General features: G+C 35.0%; 1 protein-coding gene across 1 annotated transcript in view; it reads left to right on the top strand.

Moving 5' to 3' along the window:
• Positions 1–22,418, top strand: part of LOC126815231 (ATP-dependent RNA helicase DDX1) — a 65,352-nt gene that overhangs the window by 22,984 nt on the left and 19,950 nt on the right. The window contains exons 8-13 of the mRNA XM_050540789.1: positions 2,895–3,055; positions 3,801–3,873; positions 12,058–12,134; positions 12,271–12,324; positions 12,434–12,494; positions 12,923–12,981. Coding sequence (XP_050396746.1) covers positions 2,895–3,055; positions 3,801–3,873; positions 12,058–12,134; positions 12,271–12,324; positions 12,434–12,494; positions 12,923–12,981 — 485 coding nt within the window. The remainder of the gene's footprint in view (positions 1–2,894; positions 3,056–3,800; positions 3,874–12,057; positions 12,135–12,270; positions 12,325–12,433; positions 12,495–12,922; positions 12,982–22,418) is intronic.

The following is a 22,418-nucleotide window of genomic DNA, read 5'->3' as shown; positions in this document are numbered from 1 at the left end:
TGGTTCCTTTTGATAATTGCGGATACCTGAACTTAACTTCCTGGATTATGGCCCCTGATTGTTTGAAAAATCGCATTTTTAGCTTGCGGATGTGTGTAATACGAAGGTTGTGGACCCTCTAGAGGTCACAATTTTTATCTGATTTTGATGAAACTTAAAACATATCGTCATATCCCGAAGATCTCATATCCCGAAGATATTTGCACATTTCAGGCCATAACTTTCTGGATTATTGCCCCTGATTGTACAAAAAATCGTGTTAGATTTTAGCTTGTTCTCTATCCATCTCTTGCAAAATGTGGGTGTATCCTGCCTGGTAGCCGCTGGTCTGATACTGGCAATAGTAGTAAAATGCTAATATTTTAGATCATTGACTGATAAAAGACAAACGTTTCATCGATTTCATCGAATAAATGAAAATAGTAATTTATTCAGGAGTATTACTGACGTGAACTTGAAAGCTGGTACGTGAATTAAATATGGAAAATTTTCACATACATCAGAATACGACATTCTCCATAACAATTTACCAAGAATTAAGTCCCGTTATATTAAAGGGATATGGAAGCTTATAATTAACCCATTTCCTACCACGACCTCATATTTGACCCAATTCTGGCCGGTTTGTTTCAAAATGGATTAAGAACCCTGCTCTAGAGGCCACAGTTTTTATCCGATTTAGATGAAACTTTAAAGATATGTTTTTATCATATTGATCTTAGTTCCTACACATATCCGAATGTGACTTCCTGGATTATGGGCCCTGATTGGTCGAAAAATCACATTTTTTTTCTTCGATTTTAAAAACCGTTTAGATATATCACCATTCCACCATAATGAAGGTTGAATTCAAATTTCAGGAAAATCTAAATGAAATTGCCCGACAAAATGGCCGCTCTTTGTACGCAAATTGTGTACAAGTTTTTAATACAAAGGTTATGGACCCTCTCGAGGTCACAATTTTTATTCTCAATCCCTGTGCATTTCAGACCATAACTTCCTGGATTATGGTCCCTGATTGTACAAAAAAAAAAGCATTTTTGTTTTTAGTTTGTTCTCTATCCATCTCTTGCAGAATGTGGGCGTATCCTGTCTCGCAGCCGCTGGTTATACAATTTTGTTGAAATTTGAACTATATGTTCTTATCCCAAAGATATTGAATGAGTTCTATTTTGGTGCACATCAAAACTCAACTTTTTATTGTCCCCCGCCTTTCGAAGAAAGCAGGGGACTATTAAAATGGGTCAGTTGGTCTGTCTGTCTGTCTGTCTTGTCTTGTCTTGTCCTGTCCGTCAGGACATCTGTCTGTCCGACACACTTTTGGGACACAATAACTCTCCTTCTAATTGATCTAGAATGTTCAAACTTGGTGTAGGTGTTTATTAGGTCAGTGCCTTGATGGAGTTCGAAGATGAGCATTTTCTGCTTAGGGTAAGCAGAGATAAGCAATTTGATTGGTTGATGCTTTGGGACACGATAACTTTAGTTCTAATTAAGTGAGAGTGATGAAACTTGGTGTATAGTTTCATTACATCAATACCTTGACTAAGTTCGATATTGAGCATTTTCTGCTCAAGGTAAGCAGAGCGATAAGCAATTTGATTGGCCGAGACTTTGGAACACAATAACTCTCGTTCTAATTGAGCTAAAATGTTCAAACTTGGTGTAGGTGTCTATGGGGTTAATGCTTTGACGGAGTTCGAAGATGAGAATTAGGTGAGTGCCTTGATGGGGTGTGAAGATGAGCATTTTCTGCTTAGGGTAAGTAGAGATAAGCAATTTGATTGGTTGATGCTTTGGGACATGATAACTTTACTTCCAATTAAGTGAGAGTGATGAAACTTGGTGTATAGTTTCATTACATCAATACCTTGACTAAGTTCGATATTGAGCATTTTCTGCTCAGGGTAAGCAGAGCGATAAGCAATTTGATTGGCCGAGACTTTGGAACAGAATAACTCTCGTTCTAATTAAGCTAGAATGTTCAAAATTGGTGTAGGTGTTTATGAGGTCAATGCCTTGATAGAGTGTGAAGATGAGCATTTTCTGCTTATGGTAAGTAGAAATAAGCAATTTGATTGGTTGATGCTTTGGGACACGATAACTTTAGTTCTAATTAAGTGAGAGTGATGAAACTTGGTGTATAGTTTCATTACATCAAGTTCGATGATGAGAATTGTCTGCTTAGGCTAAGGAGCAATAAGCATTTTGATTGGTCAAGACTTTGGAACATAACAACTCTGCTTCTAATTGAGGTAGAATGTTTAAACTTGATGTAGATGTTCGTCTTGACTTAGTTCAATGATTAACATATCGAGCTAAAGCTAAGCAGAGATAAGCAATTTCCTTGGTCGATGCTTTGGGACAAGATAACTTTGATTCTATCTGATAGAGAGTGATGAAACTTAGTGTAGCCTATAGTTGATAATCAGTTTGATTGCTCGATACTTTTGAAAAAAATAGATGTGGGTATAATTAATATGTGTCATTTATTTATTTGGGAATTTCGGTGGGGGACATCAGCCTCACTGTTGGCTTGTTTAATACAGCCTGGGTTATTAATTTACATTGAATTATATAGGAAATAGACTTGTATTCACTGTAATCTGAGTATTATTTTATCCTTTGTATTTAGCACTAATTTCTTTCTGTTTTCCGTCCATCTTTTGCAAAATGAGGGTATATCTTCCATGGCAACCATTATAACAGATTTACTATTGCTACTTATTACTGGCATTTTAGCGATGACTGTCAGAAATGAACATAAGCTTTTTTATCCTGTTGTAAAATAAAGTGCCTGAATACGACAGCTGTAGGAATTTTGTGAAATGTATATTATATATCCTTTCAAGTAGTTTATGGTTGTCATTGTAATGAGTTTATTCTATGTTCAGGTAAATATTATTATGAAGGAACTATAACTGATGAAGGATTATGTCGATTAGGCTGGTCAACTGATAAAGGAACTCTTGATTTAGGAACGGATAGATTTGGTTATGGTTTTGGTGGAACCGGAAAGAAATCTTCTGCAAAACAATTTGATTCATATGGAGAAGTAAGCTGATTTGATATGAATAAGATTTCAGATTGACTGAACTGTTTATATGATTGATCTTGATAAATATCGTAGAAATGGGGTTTAATGTCCTATTTTTCTGCACCATCAGAGCAGTGTGCTATAAGAGAAATTTTTCCTGGACAATTCCAACTGTCACAGGTTCTTTATTCTATCCCATCTGAATTACTAGACACTCATCCTTGCCAGGCCCTATGTCTAGCAACACTGACCAAAAGAAACCAATCCTGAAAATCCAGAGGAACTTTCTAGGCAAACACCAGGCTTGAACCCCAGATCTTCTGGTTAGTGAGTCAGCGCCTTACTCACTGAGCTACTGCAGCTCCCAAACATTGAATACCATTGAAAATTGAATCGCTTGAAGCCTTAATACTCCAGATAGCTAATTTCTTAATTTAATTTAACAAAAATAGGGGTGATTGGTGTTCTTTGGAGAGTAAACTAGATAATTAAAAGAAAAAAAAGTAATTTGTCAGCTTGTCCTTGTTTACCATGGATAGAAATGAAGCATTCTACAGCAATCAATTGATTTTCAAAGATAAAAACTTTATGAAATCAGTAGAAAATAATGTGAACTTAAGATGGCCTACTTAGGATTGTTGAATTTTAATCATTTTTAGTCCAATAAGCTTTTGATAAGACAGAATGTGTATATTTGCCTTTTAGTCTGGAATGTTGTGCCTTTGATAGTTTAACTAGATTTATTTGAATATTGACATTTCAGCCATTTGGAATTAATGACACAATTGGTAATTACTTAGATATGGAAAAAGGAGAAATCAGATGGTCTAAAAATGGTAAGGCTAGAAAAACCCATTTTATATTTTCGCCTTCTTTCATCTAGACAGACTGCCCATCAACAAATGCCTTAACACGATAGTGGCTAAGTTTTTATACGCCCACATTTTCATGTGGATGGATATTGTCGTCGTCGCCCCTGTCCGTCCGTCCGTCCACAATTGTTTGTGGACAGTCTACAGGTCACAATTTTTATTCAATTTCAACGAAACTTGAAATATAAGTTTATGTTCCTGAGATCTTGTTTCCTTTCGATATTGGCATGTATCGGACCGTAACCTCATGGATTATGGCAACTGATTGTACGAAAAATCACGTTTTTAGTTTGTGGACACTGTAGAGGTCACAATTTTTATCTGATTTTGTTGAAATTTGAAATGTAAGTTTATAAACCAAAGATCTTGGTTTCTTTCGATATTCGCGCATATCGGACTGTAACTCCTGAATTATGGCCCTTGATTGTTAGATAAATCATGTTTTTTAGCTTGTGGACCCCATAGAGGTTACAAGTTTATTCCGATTTAAAAAAACGATTGACTATATCACCGTTACACCTTAATGACAGTTGAGTTCAAATTTCGTGAAAATTGGACCAAAACTGCCAGACAAAATGGCCGCCCCTCGTACGCAAAATGTGTAAACATCTGGTATATCAATGTTGTGGACCCTCAAGAGGTCACAATTTTGATCCAATTTTGATGAAATTTGAGATACATATTTATAACCCACAGATCTTGGTTCCTTTCAATATTTGCGCATATCAGATTATAACTTCATGAAATATGGCCCTTGATTGTACAAAATTTAGAGGTCACCATTGTTATCCGATTTAAAAAAAAAACGTGTGAATATATCACCGTTACACACTAAGATCTTGGTTTCTTTTGATAATCACGCATATCCGAACATAACTACCTGGATTATGGCCCCTGCTTTTTCTAAAAATCGCATTTTTAGCTTGCGGATTCTCTAGAGGTCACAATTTATTTTCAGATTTTAAAAAACATTTAAATATATCACCATTCCATCATAATGAAAGTTGGATTCGAATTTCGGGAAAATTGAAATGAAACTTCCCAACAAAATGGCCGCTCTTTGTTTGCAAATTGTGTAAAAGTATGTAATACGAAGGTTGTGGACCCTCTAGAGGTCACAATTTTTATCCGATTTTGATGAAACTTGAAATGTATGTTCATAACCCAAAGATCTTGGTTCCTGTCGATATTCTCACATATCAGACCATATCTTCCTGGATTATGGCCCCTGATTGTTCAAAAAATCACATTATTTTTTTAGCTCGTTCTCTGTCGATCTCTTGCAAAATGTGGGCGTATCTTGCGTGGCAACCTCTTGTTAACAGATTGTGTGAACATATTTAAAGTCTTGGTTCATCATTTAAAGGATTGTTAATCGCTTGCAAACTATAATATTGTAATAGCTGTTAATCAGTCCAAATTTCCATTCAGTACTTGCAAAGATTGGATTAATTGGAAATTCAGCATCCACTTCAGACGAAATATAAGATGAAGTTACCACCACCATGATTTGCATTTTTATTCTGATGGAATCCGAGTCAGGATATTAACTTCTGTTGATATTTTGTTTTCTTACTTAATAATAATCAATTTGAAGCAAATTTAAATTGGATTTTATTTGTATAGGATTGTTATACTCATCTTAAATATTTTTTGAATAAAACTATTTGCCAACATGTATGTCATTGTTCCGGCTGACAAAGCGTCCAATAACATAGTGTTTATATGTAAACGATATTATTATGACTGTCTGTTCAAAGAACTTAGTTTCAGGAAATCAATCGACAGTGCTACGAATAAACGCTCTACTCTTGGTAAGGATGAAATTATATCCAATCACAGATCTGTACTCACTTCATTTGGTACTCTGTGTGGAGATACCTATACAGATCTGCCTTTGTTATATTGGATACCTAAACTACATAAAAATCCCTACAAGCAACATTTTATAGCAGGTTCATCCCGTTGTTCCACAAAACCACTTTCAAAAGTATTGACATCTATACTAACAGCAGTTAAAGAGGGTATTCAAATATACTGTGACAAAATATACTCTCGTAGTGGTATTAATCAAATGTGGATATTAAAAAATTCCAAAGAATTACTTGATGGTTTGCAATCTAGATCACTTGCTTCAGTTTCATCTATACAAACGTTTGACTTTTCTACTTTGTACACTAAAATTCCCCATAGTAAATTAAAAGCTCGGTTAAAAGAATTCTTCAAAGTGTCTTTTCATCTAAATCTGGAACTGTTAGATTTCAATATTTAGTTGTTAATTACAATTCCACATATTTTGTTAAGAACCATAGTGATTCCAAAAATAAATTCACCACCAACAACTTAACAAGATAATTCAGATGTTGGATTTTTTAATTGATAGTATCTTTGTTGAATTTGGAGGGGAAATATATCAGTAAGTGGTAGGTATCCCCATGGGCACCAACTGTGCACCTTTGCTTGCTGATTTGTTTCTATATTCCTACGAAGCCGATTATATACAGGCACTTGTAAAAACAAATAAACGATTAGTCAGACATTTTAATTTCACTTATCGACATATATCGATGATGTTCTATCACTAAATAATCCCAAATTTAGTGATTATGTAGAATTCATGTATCCTGATGAGCTTGAAACTATGGCGTATGCCCGTCTACTAAGCCCAGTTTAGGAGCAAGGCCCTGTTTCACAAAAACTTAAATCTCCTTAAAATCGTCTTAAACTAAAATTCCATCCTAACTTAAGATAGATGCGTTTCACAAAACGATTTTAAGCATTTTAGGTAAAATCCACTAAAATTATATTGTAATTTGAAATTGTATCTTAACTTACAATGGTGGCGTTTCACAAAACTATTTTAGGCACAATTTTAACTAAAATCTATTGTAACTTAGGACAGCCGTCACCCTCTCCTAACTTAAAATCACAACATTAACAAACATTAATTAGAGCTACGTTGTGAGATCTATTGCGACATATAGATATATTTGGAATAATGATAATATTGCCAATGGCCCGGGTTATATAATTTAAACATACTATTATTCACAAAAATAATTTTCATTCAATTTCTTTTCATTGCATGGGAAATATAAGCAATTAGATGACGCCCCAAATTAAAACCCCAAGATCAAAAAAAAAAAACCCTCAAAACCCCAGTAAACAAAACCCTTTGTTACTATTTTATATATTACCATATGATTCAAGTATAAATTATACTTTTTTCAAATAATTAATAGGCAAAACACCCTAAAAGAAAATCTAAACCCACTTCATCCTACAATTGTTTTATTTGAATAATTCACTTGCGCGTAGGGGTCTTTAGTAGTGGTGGGAGGAACCAGAGAAAACCCACGAGGCTGGACGGGCGACCCTACTCCATGTCACGTACAACCAGGGTTGTACAACCGGGGAATCGAAACCCTGTCAGTCCTATAATACTAGATACGCCATATGCAAAGTATTAATTATGGTTTTGGGGTTATGATGATTTATATAGGAGCCAAGGGTATTTTATATTGTGAAAAAAATCATTTTAATTTAATAAGATAGATAGGCATTATCCAATAAAGAGTGTGGCACTTTGGTATTTTCAAATCTAGGCATCGGAACATTGGTTATTTCGTGCATTAGTTTAAAAGTTATTAAATACTTTTAAAATTCGACAATACTTTAGTCTAGATTAATCGTTTGAGTCAGAAATATCACATGTTTGTGACAATTTCTCAATAGTTTCTGATATCCAAAATACCACAAAACTACGAAATTCAAGCCATTTAGTTTATCGATACGCATTATTTCCATTGAAGCCTGCGAGTAAATCCAATGCCAAGGTCACGAAAGCAACATGTAAGTTCAAGCCCAACCAACTGATACATTTCAAAACAAGTAACACGCAATAAACTTATTTATTTCATCTCTCTACGACTCTCTGACCATGTGCAGGCATTGTTACAACGTATGAAACTCTCCTCATTGGTATTGTAACGGTTAGTTCAACCTGGCAACAGTTTTCAGTTTCGAAGCGTGAATGCTTACACCCTAAGTGCCCTCGCCGGATTGTGCACTGCGCGAGCGCAAGCAATTTTAACTGAAATATTTTAAAATTGCATTTTAAGTTACAATCAATCTTCGTGAAACGCATAAAATTTAAAATTTCAGTTTGATTTTAATTAAAATCTATTTTAGTGATTTTAGTTTAAGTTTTTGTGAAACAGGGCCCTGAACAGTAGGACGTTAAACCCCATTTCATTTCATTTTGAAATTAAAAACACTACTGACAGTGACAATTACGCCTCCTACTTGGATCTGCATATCGATTTTGACAATTGCCATAAATAACTGTAAATGCATGTGTCTTAAAATTGGTCGCACGCAATATCGTTATTTACCGATATCCCGCCAAACCTCCATTTGATTATCCGATATATTCTAATCTCTATTGATATCAGATGCTCTAATCTGTTTTGAAAGCACAATTATAAACAAAAAATCTTGCAATTAATGATGACCTGTAAGTTTCGTTGCTGTTATATTTTATAAATGTATTTCTTACCTGGGTCGTAAATAGGTCTATCCAAGGAAACAGAATTCTAACACTATATAACAATAGATAAATCACATACCAAATAACACTAATCATGTCTAAAAATAGGGACTCGCGTCCGCTTTCAACACGTTTAGCTGATCGTCAAACATCTTCTGGTATTCTCTGATTCCATCACACTTTGTGTAACAAGCTTGTCTTTGCATGCACAATACCAACCTATGACGAACTATGGATATGGGTTTTATAAGAACAGCTAAATTTAAACACATAACTTAATATTCCCATGGTAGTCGATTGCATGAAATAGCTTTATTATTATACTCCACGGCACTGATAAACCACAGGTACAGTGGATTCAGTCTCATCCTTATTATATAATTTATACTATCCGGAGAGCACGCTTTTCACACGAAATTTCTCTTTGATCTCAGATCGAAAGGCTTCACTGTTAGATCGTGCTCTAATGGATTAGCTAAAATAGTTGGTTGGAGTGTGACTACAGTATTTTTACCTGTGACAGTTTATTCCAGGATAACAAAGTACAACAAAAAGGAATATTTTGTCATGTGTGTGCATATTGTGGTCTATTCATAGTTGGTCTTATTGTAATAACATAAATGTATGTTTCACTATTCTATCATCTCATTTAGGTAAAGCTTGATATTTTATTAACAAGTATACAGTTTATTTTGTTTCTCATAGGAAATTTCAGTTGGTATCTCAAATGAAAAACCCCAGCCCAATCCATTATATTATAATCAGAGAAATGTTTAAACAAGTAAAATAGACAAGACAAAAATACAAGCATATCATTATTTATTATTACATTATGGATATGCATATGCCTTCATAATTAAACATTTTAATTAAATTGTAACGTATAAATTATCTGCTTTATTTATTTTTTCTTTAATTGGCTGTTGGTATGGCCTGAAGCATTCGCTTCTATACGTATTAGCTCTGTTCCAATAATGACATTTTGTGGAATATTAGGGCGATTCAAAAGAAACATAGTCAACAAGTGAAATTTAAGAGTGAGCTAGAAAAACGTGATGTCATTGAAATGGAGAGATGCAAGGCCTTTCCCTATACTACTATGCCGATATTATCATGTCATACTGAAGTTATAGGACTAAGTTATTTTTCTACAGTACCAGGTATATTTCAAAACAAAAAAAATTGTCGTATTGGAACAATGCGAAAATTTGATGCCTTTGGTTGTTCAGAGCAGGAAGTACGCTTCACTAAACACCAACTTGGATCACCGCTGACCTAGATGCTATATAACAACGGCTAATTGCCAGACTTTATTAGGGGTAATAAAATTGATCATCACCGCAGCTCAACAATTTTAGTAAACGTGTATTATAATGATGGGGCCTGTTTCACAATTTTATCTTTAGTTAAAATTTCGAGAAACAGGACCCAGGTACACATAATTTATCAGAACACAAGAATAATTTTATTGAATAAACCTTGGTTTATTAGAATTCAAAATATGACTGAATTCAAAATATGACTTGTGTATTCTATTTCAAAACCGTAATTTGTCAAACGAACAAATACCACAGCTAGAGATATTTTAATTACATCAAAGGTGTATTAGAAATTATTATTGTTCTGAAATAGTTTTCTTTTATCAGATTTATTAATTAATCTGTTAACATCAAATTCTAGACATGATGTGTTTTATGCACGGTTCTAAAAGTTGAAGACTTTTATGACGTGGGACTCAATTTAGCATAATATATGACCGGAAATATTGCAAATGAAGCTATTTAAGTTTAAAACTATGACTTTAAAATACATGTATAGTGAAAATGTTGAAATTGATAACTACAGCAATAAATTGTTGTTGCAGAAATCGGTCCCTATAAAGACAGTAGTCTAATTCTTTAACACAATTTTACAAGTCAGATGTTCATATACAGTGTTAACAGACCTTTAACAAATAAATCATGCTATAACACTATTCTAAACCTGTATCTATGATTAAAGATCTGTTTTTCGTCAAATATTTTGATTTCGAAATTTTCACAATTAAACAGAATTAACAATAAAAACAAAATCACAAATTACTATGGCATATTATGAAAATCTTTTCAAATAAAGCGACTGAAATAACAAAAAAAAATTTAAAGTCGTTTTAGACTGAAAACTTAACTGATTTCCAAAGGTGATTGCATGCTTTTATAAATAGAACAAGTTGGCGACACATGGAGCACCACAGGTGCCAATCTGTTTCACAGAGAATTACAAGTCTAGTAATATATCTCTGTCAAAGATGACTGCCTTAACACGTGCCGTCACAGCACACGGCGTCAATCATTGGCTGAATGGCGCGTGCATTGTTTACATAACACGTTACTGCTTCGGAGAGAATGCTGCATTTTAGTCATTTTAATACCCATTTACACTAAATAGGAAATAATTTTTACCTATAAATACGTCAAACGCCTTTATTTATTTTTCCAATACATACAAAAAATGTTTTAGAATTTAATTTGTCTCAGGAAAAAAGTTAATATTACTGGCTCATTAAGCCGCATCGATGTCATCCTTATCAGTGATTGTCGAGGTCTAGCAAATATTCACTGCGGATCAGTGTGCACAGGTGCATGTCCCTATTTGCATTAATGTTATTTGATATGTGAATTATCATTTGTTATATATGTGGAAATTACTTTTTTCTTGGATAGTCCTATTTACAACTCAGGTAAGAAACAATACATTTATAAATTAAAACGCCCACGTGCAGTAAATATAGACATGACGAAACCAATAGGTTTTCATTAATTTGTGCGATTTTATATTTATAAACTTGCTTTCGAAACAGATTTGTTAGTCTGATATCAATGGAGGTTGGTCCGGATATCGGTAAATAACGTGCATTTATAGTTCAGTGGTAAGCACGATAATATGTAAACAAATTAAACCCACAAAAAAAACAAATATATAAATAACTGCAGCCCAACTGTGGTACGAAGTATACAACACGTAGTATTCACCAAGAAATGAAATACATATAAAAACGCACATATGTAACTACAGCACGTATAAATCCATGTATAAAGACCTACACTTAACAAAGACCAATCTGTGTAAAACACACGGTCGAACAAGAAATCGCACGGTAAATTGGATTTAACACCTACGCATCAGATTAAGCCTGCTAGTCCTTGATAAGACACTGTTGGTGCAGTTATAACACGCTATCGAGAAAACTCACCAAACAAAGAATACACACCGTGTCAGTCGTTTTTAACCTGTTTGTTAATAAACGCACCTAGTACAGAAAACACACTGTCGCAGAGATTTTCACCCCTAGCGATAATTAATTCCCCTTTCAGTCAATTTCTCACCCCGGTTAATTAACACACCGTATCTACAGATTTTAGCCTCTTCGTATAAGATTTGTTGAGATAATTAGAATTTTACCGAAATTCATACAAATTTACCAAAATTGGTAGATATCTATGCCCTAAACGTACAAATAACACTATTACTGCTTCTCAGTGCATTGGTGAATGCTATAGAATTTTGTTTGGAAAATTCACAAATAGTGCTACTCTGTATGTATAATGGTGTACTTTCAGGTGTAGATCTAGGTAAAGCTTATGATATACCTCGTCAGATGTTGAATGAAAAATTCTTCGCAGCTGTAGTATTAAAGGTTGGTAAATATTTTAGGGGAGAAATCCCCAGGTGCCAATAATATATATCAAAATAATGATAACTATTTATTTATTCATGTATTTAAAGAATATTTCATGTTATATCAGTACATATAGCTTCCTTTTTTCTTGTAGAATGCTGAGATTCTCTTCAACTTTGGAGACAAGCCATTTAAGTTTCCACCAAAGGTATGTAGTCTAATATATGAATAAATTGATTGTCTTTACTGAAAATACATTTTGAAGAAGCATTTCAATTACAGTTTATTTTCATCCTGAAATGGTTTTGTTATTCTAGGGAGAATTCATTGGATTAAGTCAAACACCAAAAGAGAATTTTGTAGAATCTACAATAATTGGTAAATGCTTTTTCTTTTAATAGTACATCCATTTCCTTCTGTCAAACATTAATATCATTGGTTTTCTCCAAGCACTTCTGTTTCCTCGCATGCTTAAAGACCCATGCTTAGAGTTAACAGAATTAAGTAATCAGAAATTGCAGTCTGCTTCTGGAAATAGGGTCAATAAAATTTTATACCCTTTAATTGAATGCAAATATATCTTATGTTATGTAGCATATTGTATTCTTAATAATATTTATGAGAATAAAAATAGGTGTAGGAACGACGTTGGCACCATTTATTTCTGCGGAATGTTTCCTTGAGATGGAAAGGAAAAGTATTAAAATGTTATGATGGCAAATCTGGGATTCCTCCTTTAACCCCAATTTGTCTCTTGTGAAAATCTCTATATTAGATCTATCTATTAAAATTATAAATAATTTCAGCAAAAGGTGCTGTAAGTGCTAAACCTGCTCCAAATGCTCCTCAGGCGATAATTATTGAGGTAGGTCTGCAGCTGTTTTTATTACTAATCTTAAAGATGTATTATATAAGAGCTAAATATTCCTATTTGTAGTACCATGAGTCTTTCTGTCAGACGTGGAAACAGGTCGCAACAGCCGGCGCATAATCCATGCCTTCTTTTCTTACTACATATCTTAATAGCCTTGCGATCGTCTAATATTTTCACTTGTCATCTCTGCTTCCTCTTACTAAACTCAAAGCCATTAAAAACGCAATGCCTAATTCGTGAAATATTTCTGGTAAATGTTTTCTTGGGCTTTCCTATCTTATGGCACATAGGTGAAACTTGTGATGGGAGTTCTGGGTTTGAACCCAATATCAGTTCTCGGTAATGAACTTTGTTCATGCAAACGCAACACTTTTCTTTTTTTTGTTACGATGTTAAGCAGTCCCATGTCACACGTTTTGCACGTGCATTCACTGCACTCTGGCCCTTTAAAAACAGATCAAAATTTCAAAATTCATCACTTTGGAAAAATGCCACGCCTTACACAAGAAAACAGGAACAGGTAGCCATCGCCAGACACTTTAATGTCCACCCATCAACCATTGCTCGCCTCAGACAATGCTTCCACGCCACTGGAAGAGTTGCCGATTGACCCCGACCTGGAGCGCCACCTGTAACAACCGCTGCTCAAGATCGCCACATTCGACTACAGCATCTGCGCAACAGGTTCCAGTTAGCTACTGCTACTGCCAGGGGAACTATTGGACCATGGCAACGTCAGATCAGCCCTCAAGCAGTCCAAAGGTGCCTGGCTGCTCTTGGGTTACGCTGCCATCAACCTTACCAAAGTCAAATCCTTTTGCACCGTCATCGACTTGCCAGGCAGCAATGAGCCGCAAATTAGGGGTATCTGCACAACACACCATTGCGAAATGTCATCTTCTTGGATGAATCCCGATTCAACCTCAGTTTTCCAGATGGACGTCACCGTATCTACCAACGTCGACATGAACGTTTTGCTCGTAAATGCGAGCTGGAAAGGAATCATTTCGGGGGAGGTGGCGTCATGGTTTGGGCCGCTATCAACGTCAACTTCTGGTCCCAGTTGGTGGTGGTCCAAGGCAATCTCAACGCTCAACATTATGTTGACGCCATCCTTCTTCCATTGCTGGCTCAACATAACGTCCATTGACAGGTGGTTTCCCAGCATGACAACGCCCGACCCCACACGGCCAGGTTGACAAGATACTTTCTGAACAATCATCATGTCCGTGTTATGGATTGGGCCACTATGTCTCCCGCATGATCCCGATCGAACACCTTTGGGATGAACTTGGACGACAGGTTCGAACTCAAGCTGTGACACCACAAACTGTTACAAAGTTGGCACAGGCACTCCAAAATCATTAGCAAACAATCCCACAGCGTGTAATGAGACATCTGTGCCAGTCCATGCCAAGGCGACTTCAGGCGTGTGTAAAAGCTCAGGGTGGACATACCTGATATTGACTTCAGCTGACCCCTGCTTTGTTTCATGGTTCTGTGACGTTTCGCTTTTGTGCATTTGAAGTGAATTCTTTCATGAAATTATCCACAGATGCTTGCAAATTGTTATCTTGATTTTGTCAATTGTTATGTACATTTGTTAAAAGTTGTTGCAGTAAATAAACTTTGAATTTGGCATTGCGTTTTTAATGACTTTGAGTATCGCAGTAATTAAGACGGTTGTCTTACCAGGAATAACAATGCAACAGTTCGTTTTTACATTTTATATATCAAGCTGCTTACATATGGTACAATGCATAATAGATTATAATAAAGTTATTCTCTCAAACCCCATCCAGTCAGACTCTGCTGATCGGGATTGCAACATCTTCTCCTTCTAGAATCCAGCTGCTGTCTGACGAATGCCCAAAGATATGATGGTCTTGTAGCTTTGGGTTTTGACCTTCAATTATCTAATTGGTCAAATATGACGTAATTAATTATAATGATTGGTTAATCAGCCTAATGACGTTGAAAGCCACCCCTATATGGATGGTGGAAACTTACAGTAGAAATCTCACATGTGATATCTGTTATCAACCCATACTGCACACAGCGATGCATCTACTTCATACCTCGATAATACATCACTGCACTAAATGCTGTCCATTTAAAAATAAACATATTAAATTTCATTCAATATGAAAATAGAAGAGAAATAAATACTTCTAAATAATTTTAAGCACATACTCAGTGTTTTCAACTAAAATCATTGATGTAGGAATTAAAATGTCGGTTAATTAGGTAAGGGCCTGTTTTAGGCGGAGCTAACTGTAGACAGACAGCCTAAGTTTGGGATGTTTTCAACCTAGAATTGAATGCCTACCAAATTATAACTCTTTTTTATGTGTCAACTCGTCAATCATTCCTTTATTTTGATTTAAGTGCATATCAGACAATATAACTTCTATACCATGTGTGAATCTAATAATTAGCCAAAGATATTAATTAATACAATATATTGCTATCATTAATTTAAAGAGCAAAAATTCTAACAATTTGCTACATTTCTCTCTCTGTTTTTGCTCAGTATTAGGTAAAAGATCCCTTGAATCCTTGACAACGACCACGCCAACATCTATAAAAAAAATTATATATGTAGCACAAATCTCGAAAATCAATATTATATCACCTCCCCCTGTTTTAAGATTTGTGCGAAATTAACAGGTAGGAGACCCTTAACAACTTCATTTACTAAACCATTTAATAATATAATTATTCATGCAACATGCACATACATAGGATTACTATACAATTAACATACAAGATTACATAAGATCACAATCTGCTTCAATCTGTTTCAAGAATATAAGTATCAATGAAAACACAAATAAGCAAAAATTGCATGCAAAAGCTCTCCAGAAGTTCATCACTGCACTTCAAAGTCCTATGAGAATTAACTTTATCCTAAACACAAAAAACACAATTGTATTTGTTTATTAAATCTTCAAATGTCCTAATTTCAAAATACTATAACACATCATTTCTAATTTATAAAGTTCAGTTTCACTTTAACTTCTGTCTCAGGAAATCTCAATGTGGTAAATTGGTAAATCATTTCTACTTGGATTTCTATTGGTCTGTTTCAGCTACCATAGTCTCACATTGAAAAACTTGCTTTTTGTCCCCCGCCTTTCGAAGAAAGCAGGGGACTATTAAAATGGGTTCGTCCGTCTGTCTGTCCGTCCGTCTGTCACACTTTTTGGGACACAATAACTCTCTTTCTAATTGAGCTAGAATGTTCAAACTTTGTGTAAGTGTTTATTAGGTCAATACCTAGATGGAGTTCGAAGATGAGCATTTTCCGCTTAGGGTAAGCAGAGATAAGCAATTTGATTGGTTGATGCTTTGGGACACGATAACTTTAGTTCTAATTAAGTGAGAGTGATGAAACTTGGTGTATAGTTTCATTACATCAATACCTTGACTAAGTTCGATAATGATCATTTTCTGCTCAGGGTAAGCAGAGCGATAAGCAATTTGATTGGCCAAGATTTTGAAACACAATAACTCTCCTTCTAATTGAGCTAGAATGTTCAAACTTGGTGTAGGTGTTTATTGGGTCAATGCCCTGACGGAGTTCGAAGATGAGCATTTTCTGCTTAGGGTAAGCAGAGATAAGCAGTTTGATTGGTTGATGCTTTGGGACACGATAACTTCAGTTCTAATTAAGTGAGAGTGAGGACACTTGGTGTATAGCTTTATTACATCAATACCTTGACTAAGTTTGATAATGAAAATTTTCTGCTGAGGGTAAGCAGAGCGATAAGCAATTTGATTGGTCGAGATTTTGGAACACAATAACTCTCCTTTCTAATTGAGGTAGAATGTTCAAACTTGGTGTAGGCATTCATTAGGTGAATCCCTTGATGGAGTTCTATGATGAACATTGTCTGCCTACGGTAGGCAGAGATAATCAATCTGATTGGTTGATGCTTTAGGGGCACGATAACTTTGGTCATAATGAAGTGAGAACGATGAAACTCTGAATGTAGTTCGATTGTGAGAATTTTCTGCCTGGGCTAAGGAGCTATAAGCAATTTGATTGGTGAAGATTTTGGAACATAAAAACTCTGTTTTTAATTGAGGTAGAAAAGTTTAAACCTGATGTAGTTGTTTATTAGGTGAATGTCTTGACTAATTTCAATGATTAACATTTCAAGCTAAAGCTAAGCAGAGCTAATCAATTTCATTGGTCGATGCTTTGGGACAAGATAATCTTGATTCTATCTGATAGAGAGTGATGAAACTTAGTGTGTAGTTTGATTGCTCGATACTTTTGAAAAAAATAAATGTGCGATTAATTAATATGTGTCATCTATTTATGTTGGCTTGTTGTTATTAGTAAGGAGTCTCTAAGTTAATCACCAGGTCCTGACCTCTTAAGAATTTCCGTCACTCTTCTGTGATGATTGGTTTTGGACAAAGTACAATTTTATCCATTAATCAAACATGTCATTGCCATCATTTAATTATTAATAAACTTTAATGTGTCTCTTTAATTAGAAATCTACAAACTAACTGTGACCTCTTGACCTTAATTCAGTAATCTACAAGTTTATTATTTTATAATTTTCGTTTTTATACACCCACATTTTCATGTGAAACTTCCAATCAATAGAAACATGTAACACAAACCAATTAGAGATGGTTTGATGGGATCAATTTTGACTAAGTCAAAATGATGCATATGATATTCAGATAAGTTGATATGCAAGGTATATCTCCCAAAGATCTCAGTTCCTTTTGATATTGGCATAAATCAGACCATAACTTCATGAATTATGGCCCCTGATTGTACATATATATGGTATATCAAGCTTGCGGAAACTCTAGAGGCCACAATTTTGATCCAGTTTTGATGAGACTTGAAATACATGTTTATAACCTAAGGTTGAAACGATACAGAAAAAAAATATCACGATATCTCACGATTATCGCCTGGAGTAAATTATCGCGATAATTAGAATTATTGTGCTTCAAAAATTCAATATTGTGATAATTACTGATATAAAGTACCAAATGGATACACTTTTCATTAATCCATTTATACACCTCAAGTGGAATGACCGGAATACCAAATAAATATTCATTAACTGATCAATATCTGGTTAACAGAATTGTCGGGTTTTCTTTTTATATGCCCACAATTTGTTTGTGGACACTCTACAGGTCACAATTCTTATCCGATTTTGACGAAACTTGAAATATAGGTTTATCTCCAAAAGATCTTGGCTGCTTTCTATATTGGCATGTATCGGATCGAAAATTCATGGATTATGGCCCCTGTTTGTACGAAAAATCATGTTTTTAGCTTGTGGACCCTATAGAGGTCACAATTTTAATCCGATTTTGTTGAAACTTGAAATGTAAGTTTATAACCCAAAGATCTCGGTTCTTTTGGATATTCGCGCATATCGGACCGTAACTTCCTGAATTATGACCCCTGATTGTACGAAAAATCATGTTTTTAGCTTGTTGACTGTATAGAGGTAATAATTTTTATCTGATTTAAAAAATTGTATTATTATATCACCGTTACACCCTAAGGAAGGTCGAGATTGAATTTCGAGAAAATCGGCCCAAAATTGACAGACGAAATGGCCGTCGTTTGTTCTCAAATAACGTAAAAATATGGTATATCAAGGTTGTAGACCCTGTAGAGGTCACAATTTTTATCTGATTTTTTTTATGAAACTTGAAATACATGTTTATAACCCAAAGATCTTGGTTCCTTGTGATATTCGTGCATATCGGACCGTAACTTCCTGAATTATGGCCCCTGATTGTACAAAAAATCGTGTTTTTAGCTTGTGGACCCTATAGAGGTCATAATTTTTATCCGATTTAAAAAAACGTATTATTATATCACCGTTGCACCCTAAGGATGACTGAATTTGAATTTCGTGAAAATCGGCCCAAAATTGACAGACAAAATGGCCGCCGTTTGTTCTCAAATAGCGTAAGAATATGGTATATCAAGGTTGTGGACCCTATAGAGGTCACAATTTTTATCCGATTTTGTTGAAACTTGAAATGTAAGATTATAACCCAACGATCTCGGTTCCTTTCGATATTCGCGCATATCGTACCGTAACTTCCTGAATTATGGCCCCTGATTGTACAAAAAATCACGTTTTTAGCTTGTGGACCCTCTAGAGGTCATAATTTTTATCCGATTTAAAAAAACGTATTATTATATCACCCTTACACCCTAAGGACAGCTGAAGTCGAATTTCGTGACAATTGGCTCAAAATTGACAGACAAAATGGCCGCCGTTCGTTATCAAATAGCGTAAAAATATGGTATATCAAGGTTGTGGACCCTATAGAGGTCACAATTTTTATCCGATTTTGTTGAAACTTGAAATGTAAGTTTATAACCCACAGATCTCGGGTCCTTTTGGTATTCGCGCATATCGGACCGTAACTTCCTGAATTATGGCCCCTGATTATACGAAAAATCACGTTTTTAGCTTGTGAACCCTATAGAGGTCAAAATTTTTATCCGATTTAAAAAAAAAAATTATTATATCACCGTTACACCCTAAGGATGGCTGAGTTCGAATTTTGTGAAAATCTGCCCAAAATTGACAGACAAAATGGCTGCCGCTCGTTCTCAAATAGCGTAAAAATATGGTATATCAAGGTTGTGGACCCTATAGAGGTCACAATTTTTATCTGATTTTGTTGAAACTTGAAATGTCAGTTTATAACACAAAGATCTTAGTTCCTTTCGATATTCAAGCATATTGAATTGTATCCGATTTTGTTGAAACTTGAAATGTAAGTTTATAACCCAAAGATCTCAGTTCCATTCGATATTCACGCATATCGGACCGTAACTTCCTGAATTATGGCCCCTGATTGTACGAAAAATCGCGTTTTTAGCTTGTGGACCCTGTAGAGGTCATAATTTTTATCCGATTTAAAAAACTGTATTATTATATCACTGCTACACCTAAGGACGACTGAATTTGAATTTCATGAAAATCAACCCAAAATTGACAGACAAAATGGCAGCCGTTTGTTCTCAAATAGCGTAAAAATATGGTATATCAAGGTTGTGGACCCTATAGAGGTCACAACTTTTATCCTATTTTGTTGAAACTTGAAATGTAAGTTTATAACACAAAGATCTCAGTTCCTTTCGATATTCACTCATATTGAATTGTAATTTCCTGAATTATGGCCCTTGATAGTAGGAAAAATCACTTTCTTGTTAGCTTGTTCTCTATCCATCTCTCGAAAATGTGGGCGTATCCTGCCTGGCAGCCGCTGGTTTTAGCTTGTGGTCCCTCTGAAAGTCACAGTTATTATCTTATTTTAAAAATCCTTGGAATATATCACCGTAACACCATAATAAAGGTTGAGTTGCCTGGCAGCCGCTGGTTTTAGCTTGTGGTCCCTCTGAAAGTCACAGTTATTATCTTATTTTAAAAATCCTTGAAATATATCACTGTAACACCATAATAAAGGTTGAGTTCGAATTTCGTGAAAATTGGACCAAAACTGCCAGACAAAATGGCTGCCCCTTGTACTCAAATAACGTAAAAATATGGTATATCAATGTTGTAGACCCTGTAGAGGTCACAATTTTAATCAGATTTTGATGAAACTTGACATGCATGTTTATAACCCAAAGATCTTGGTTCCTGTCGATATTTGCGCATATTGAATAGTAACTTCCTGAATGATGGCCCCTGATTGTACGAAAAATCGCCTTTTTTAGCTTGTGGTTCCTCTGGAGGTCACAATTATTATCCGATTTAAAGTAGCTAAGTCCCTAACTCAATATCATCCAAAATCTTCAACATTGAAAACACAATTTATTTCTCAAATTAAATCAACATCATGTTGTGATCTTACCGGAAAAAGATGGGCTTTTGATATCCAATATTTAAGACAAAATAAACATTTTACCATTGGTACACGAATCGTGTACCATAATGCGCTTCAGCCCCAGTTGTATCAAGAGACTCGAGGGACGAGGCTAGACACATTGCACCAAATCAAACGGCGTATGTAGACAGGAATAATCAGACGCTAGAAATTTGCACTCGCTTGAGACTGCTGGCTTAGTTCAGCGAACATAACTGATTTGAAATTGGAGTAAAAACGGAAACCATTGAATGTAAATCAGTTTATATACATTCATACTACAGTATTATATGCGTTGCGACCCACTTTTGTCAATTTTAGGTCCCAAATGTTAGCGATTTAGCTCCTTTAAACAAAAAGTTTGATTATATTACCGTTACACCGTAATAAAGGTTGAGTTCGAATTTCCTGAAAATCAAACCAAAACCGCCGGACAAAATGGCCGCCTCTTGTATGCAAATGGTGTAAAAATATGGTATATCAAGGTTGTGGACCCTGTAGAGGTCACAATTTTAATCCGATTTTGATGAAACTTGAAATGCATGTTTATAACCCAAAGATCTTGGTTCCTTTCGATATTTGCGCATATTTAATTGTAATTTCCTGAATTATGGCCCTTGATTGTAGAAAAAATCCATTTCTTTTTAGCTTGTTCTCTATCCATCTCTCGAAAATGTGGTCGGATCCTGCCTGGCAGCCGCTGGTTAAACTAAAATATCCCCATATGACAGACCAAAGAAATGCCCTTTTTCCTGGCAGCAGCAGTGTGTTTTCGCAGTCTGCCGAACTGTCATCAAAAATATTCCGATTGGCATTGACAGTTTCAAGCTCGGAAGCCATTTATTCAAAGAATAAAAGAAATGTTATCCAGACAATTAATATTATCCAGACAATTTTTCAACGTAAAATATCAATGTAATTTTGAACGGACTGGGTAATCCACAATAAACCACCTCTTCGTTACTATGGCGACATATATTGTCGCGTGCAGTTTAAACTGTATCATTCCAAGTAGGGGTAACCTTACCGTATAATATCAATCGTAATAAATAGTGTGGATGCTTTCTTCGTGGGGGTATGGGACCAGACTATATCAAAGCGTAGCCAACACGTGTATGATAACGATTAATATTATTCAGTGAAATGTACTTGATACATGAGACTAATTTTGGTCAGTTGGTCCTAAAAACGGCTGTCTCAATGTCTGTTGTCGAATTTGGAATAGATCTAGTATCGGCATTTGTTACAATTTGATTTCTTCTTCATTTTTTTGAGTATTTTGAACGGGTTTAACGTGAATTCTGATCAAAAATGAAAATATTGCGATTTATTTTAGATTTATCGCGATATATCCTGATAAAGCGATATTTGAGATTTCAGACGATAATTTTATCACCTGACCTAATTATCGCGATATATCGCCATCCCCGGGGTATCGCGGCAACCTTATTATAACCCAAAGATCTTGGTTCATTTTGATATTTTTACGCATATCAAATCGTAACTTACTGAATTATAGCCGTCTAGAGGTCACAATTTTTATA

This window comes from Patella vulgata, chromosome 3 (assembly GCF_932274485.2).
Source record: "Patella vulgata chromosome 3, xgPatVulg1.2, whole genome shotgun sequence".
NCBI classification, from domain to species: domain Eukaryota; kingdom Metazoa; phylum Mollusca; class Gastropoda; family Patellidae; genus Patella; species Patella vulgata.
This window is presented reverse-complemented; position numbering and strand designations above follow the sequence as displayed.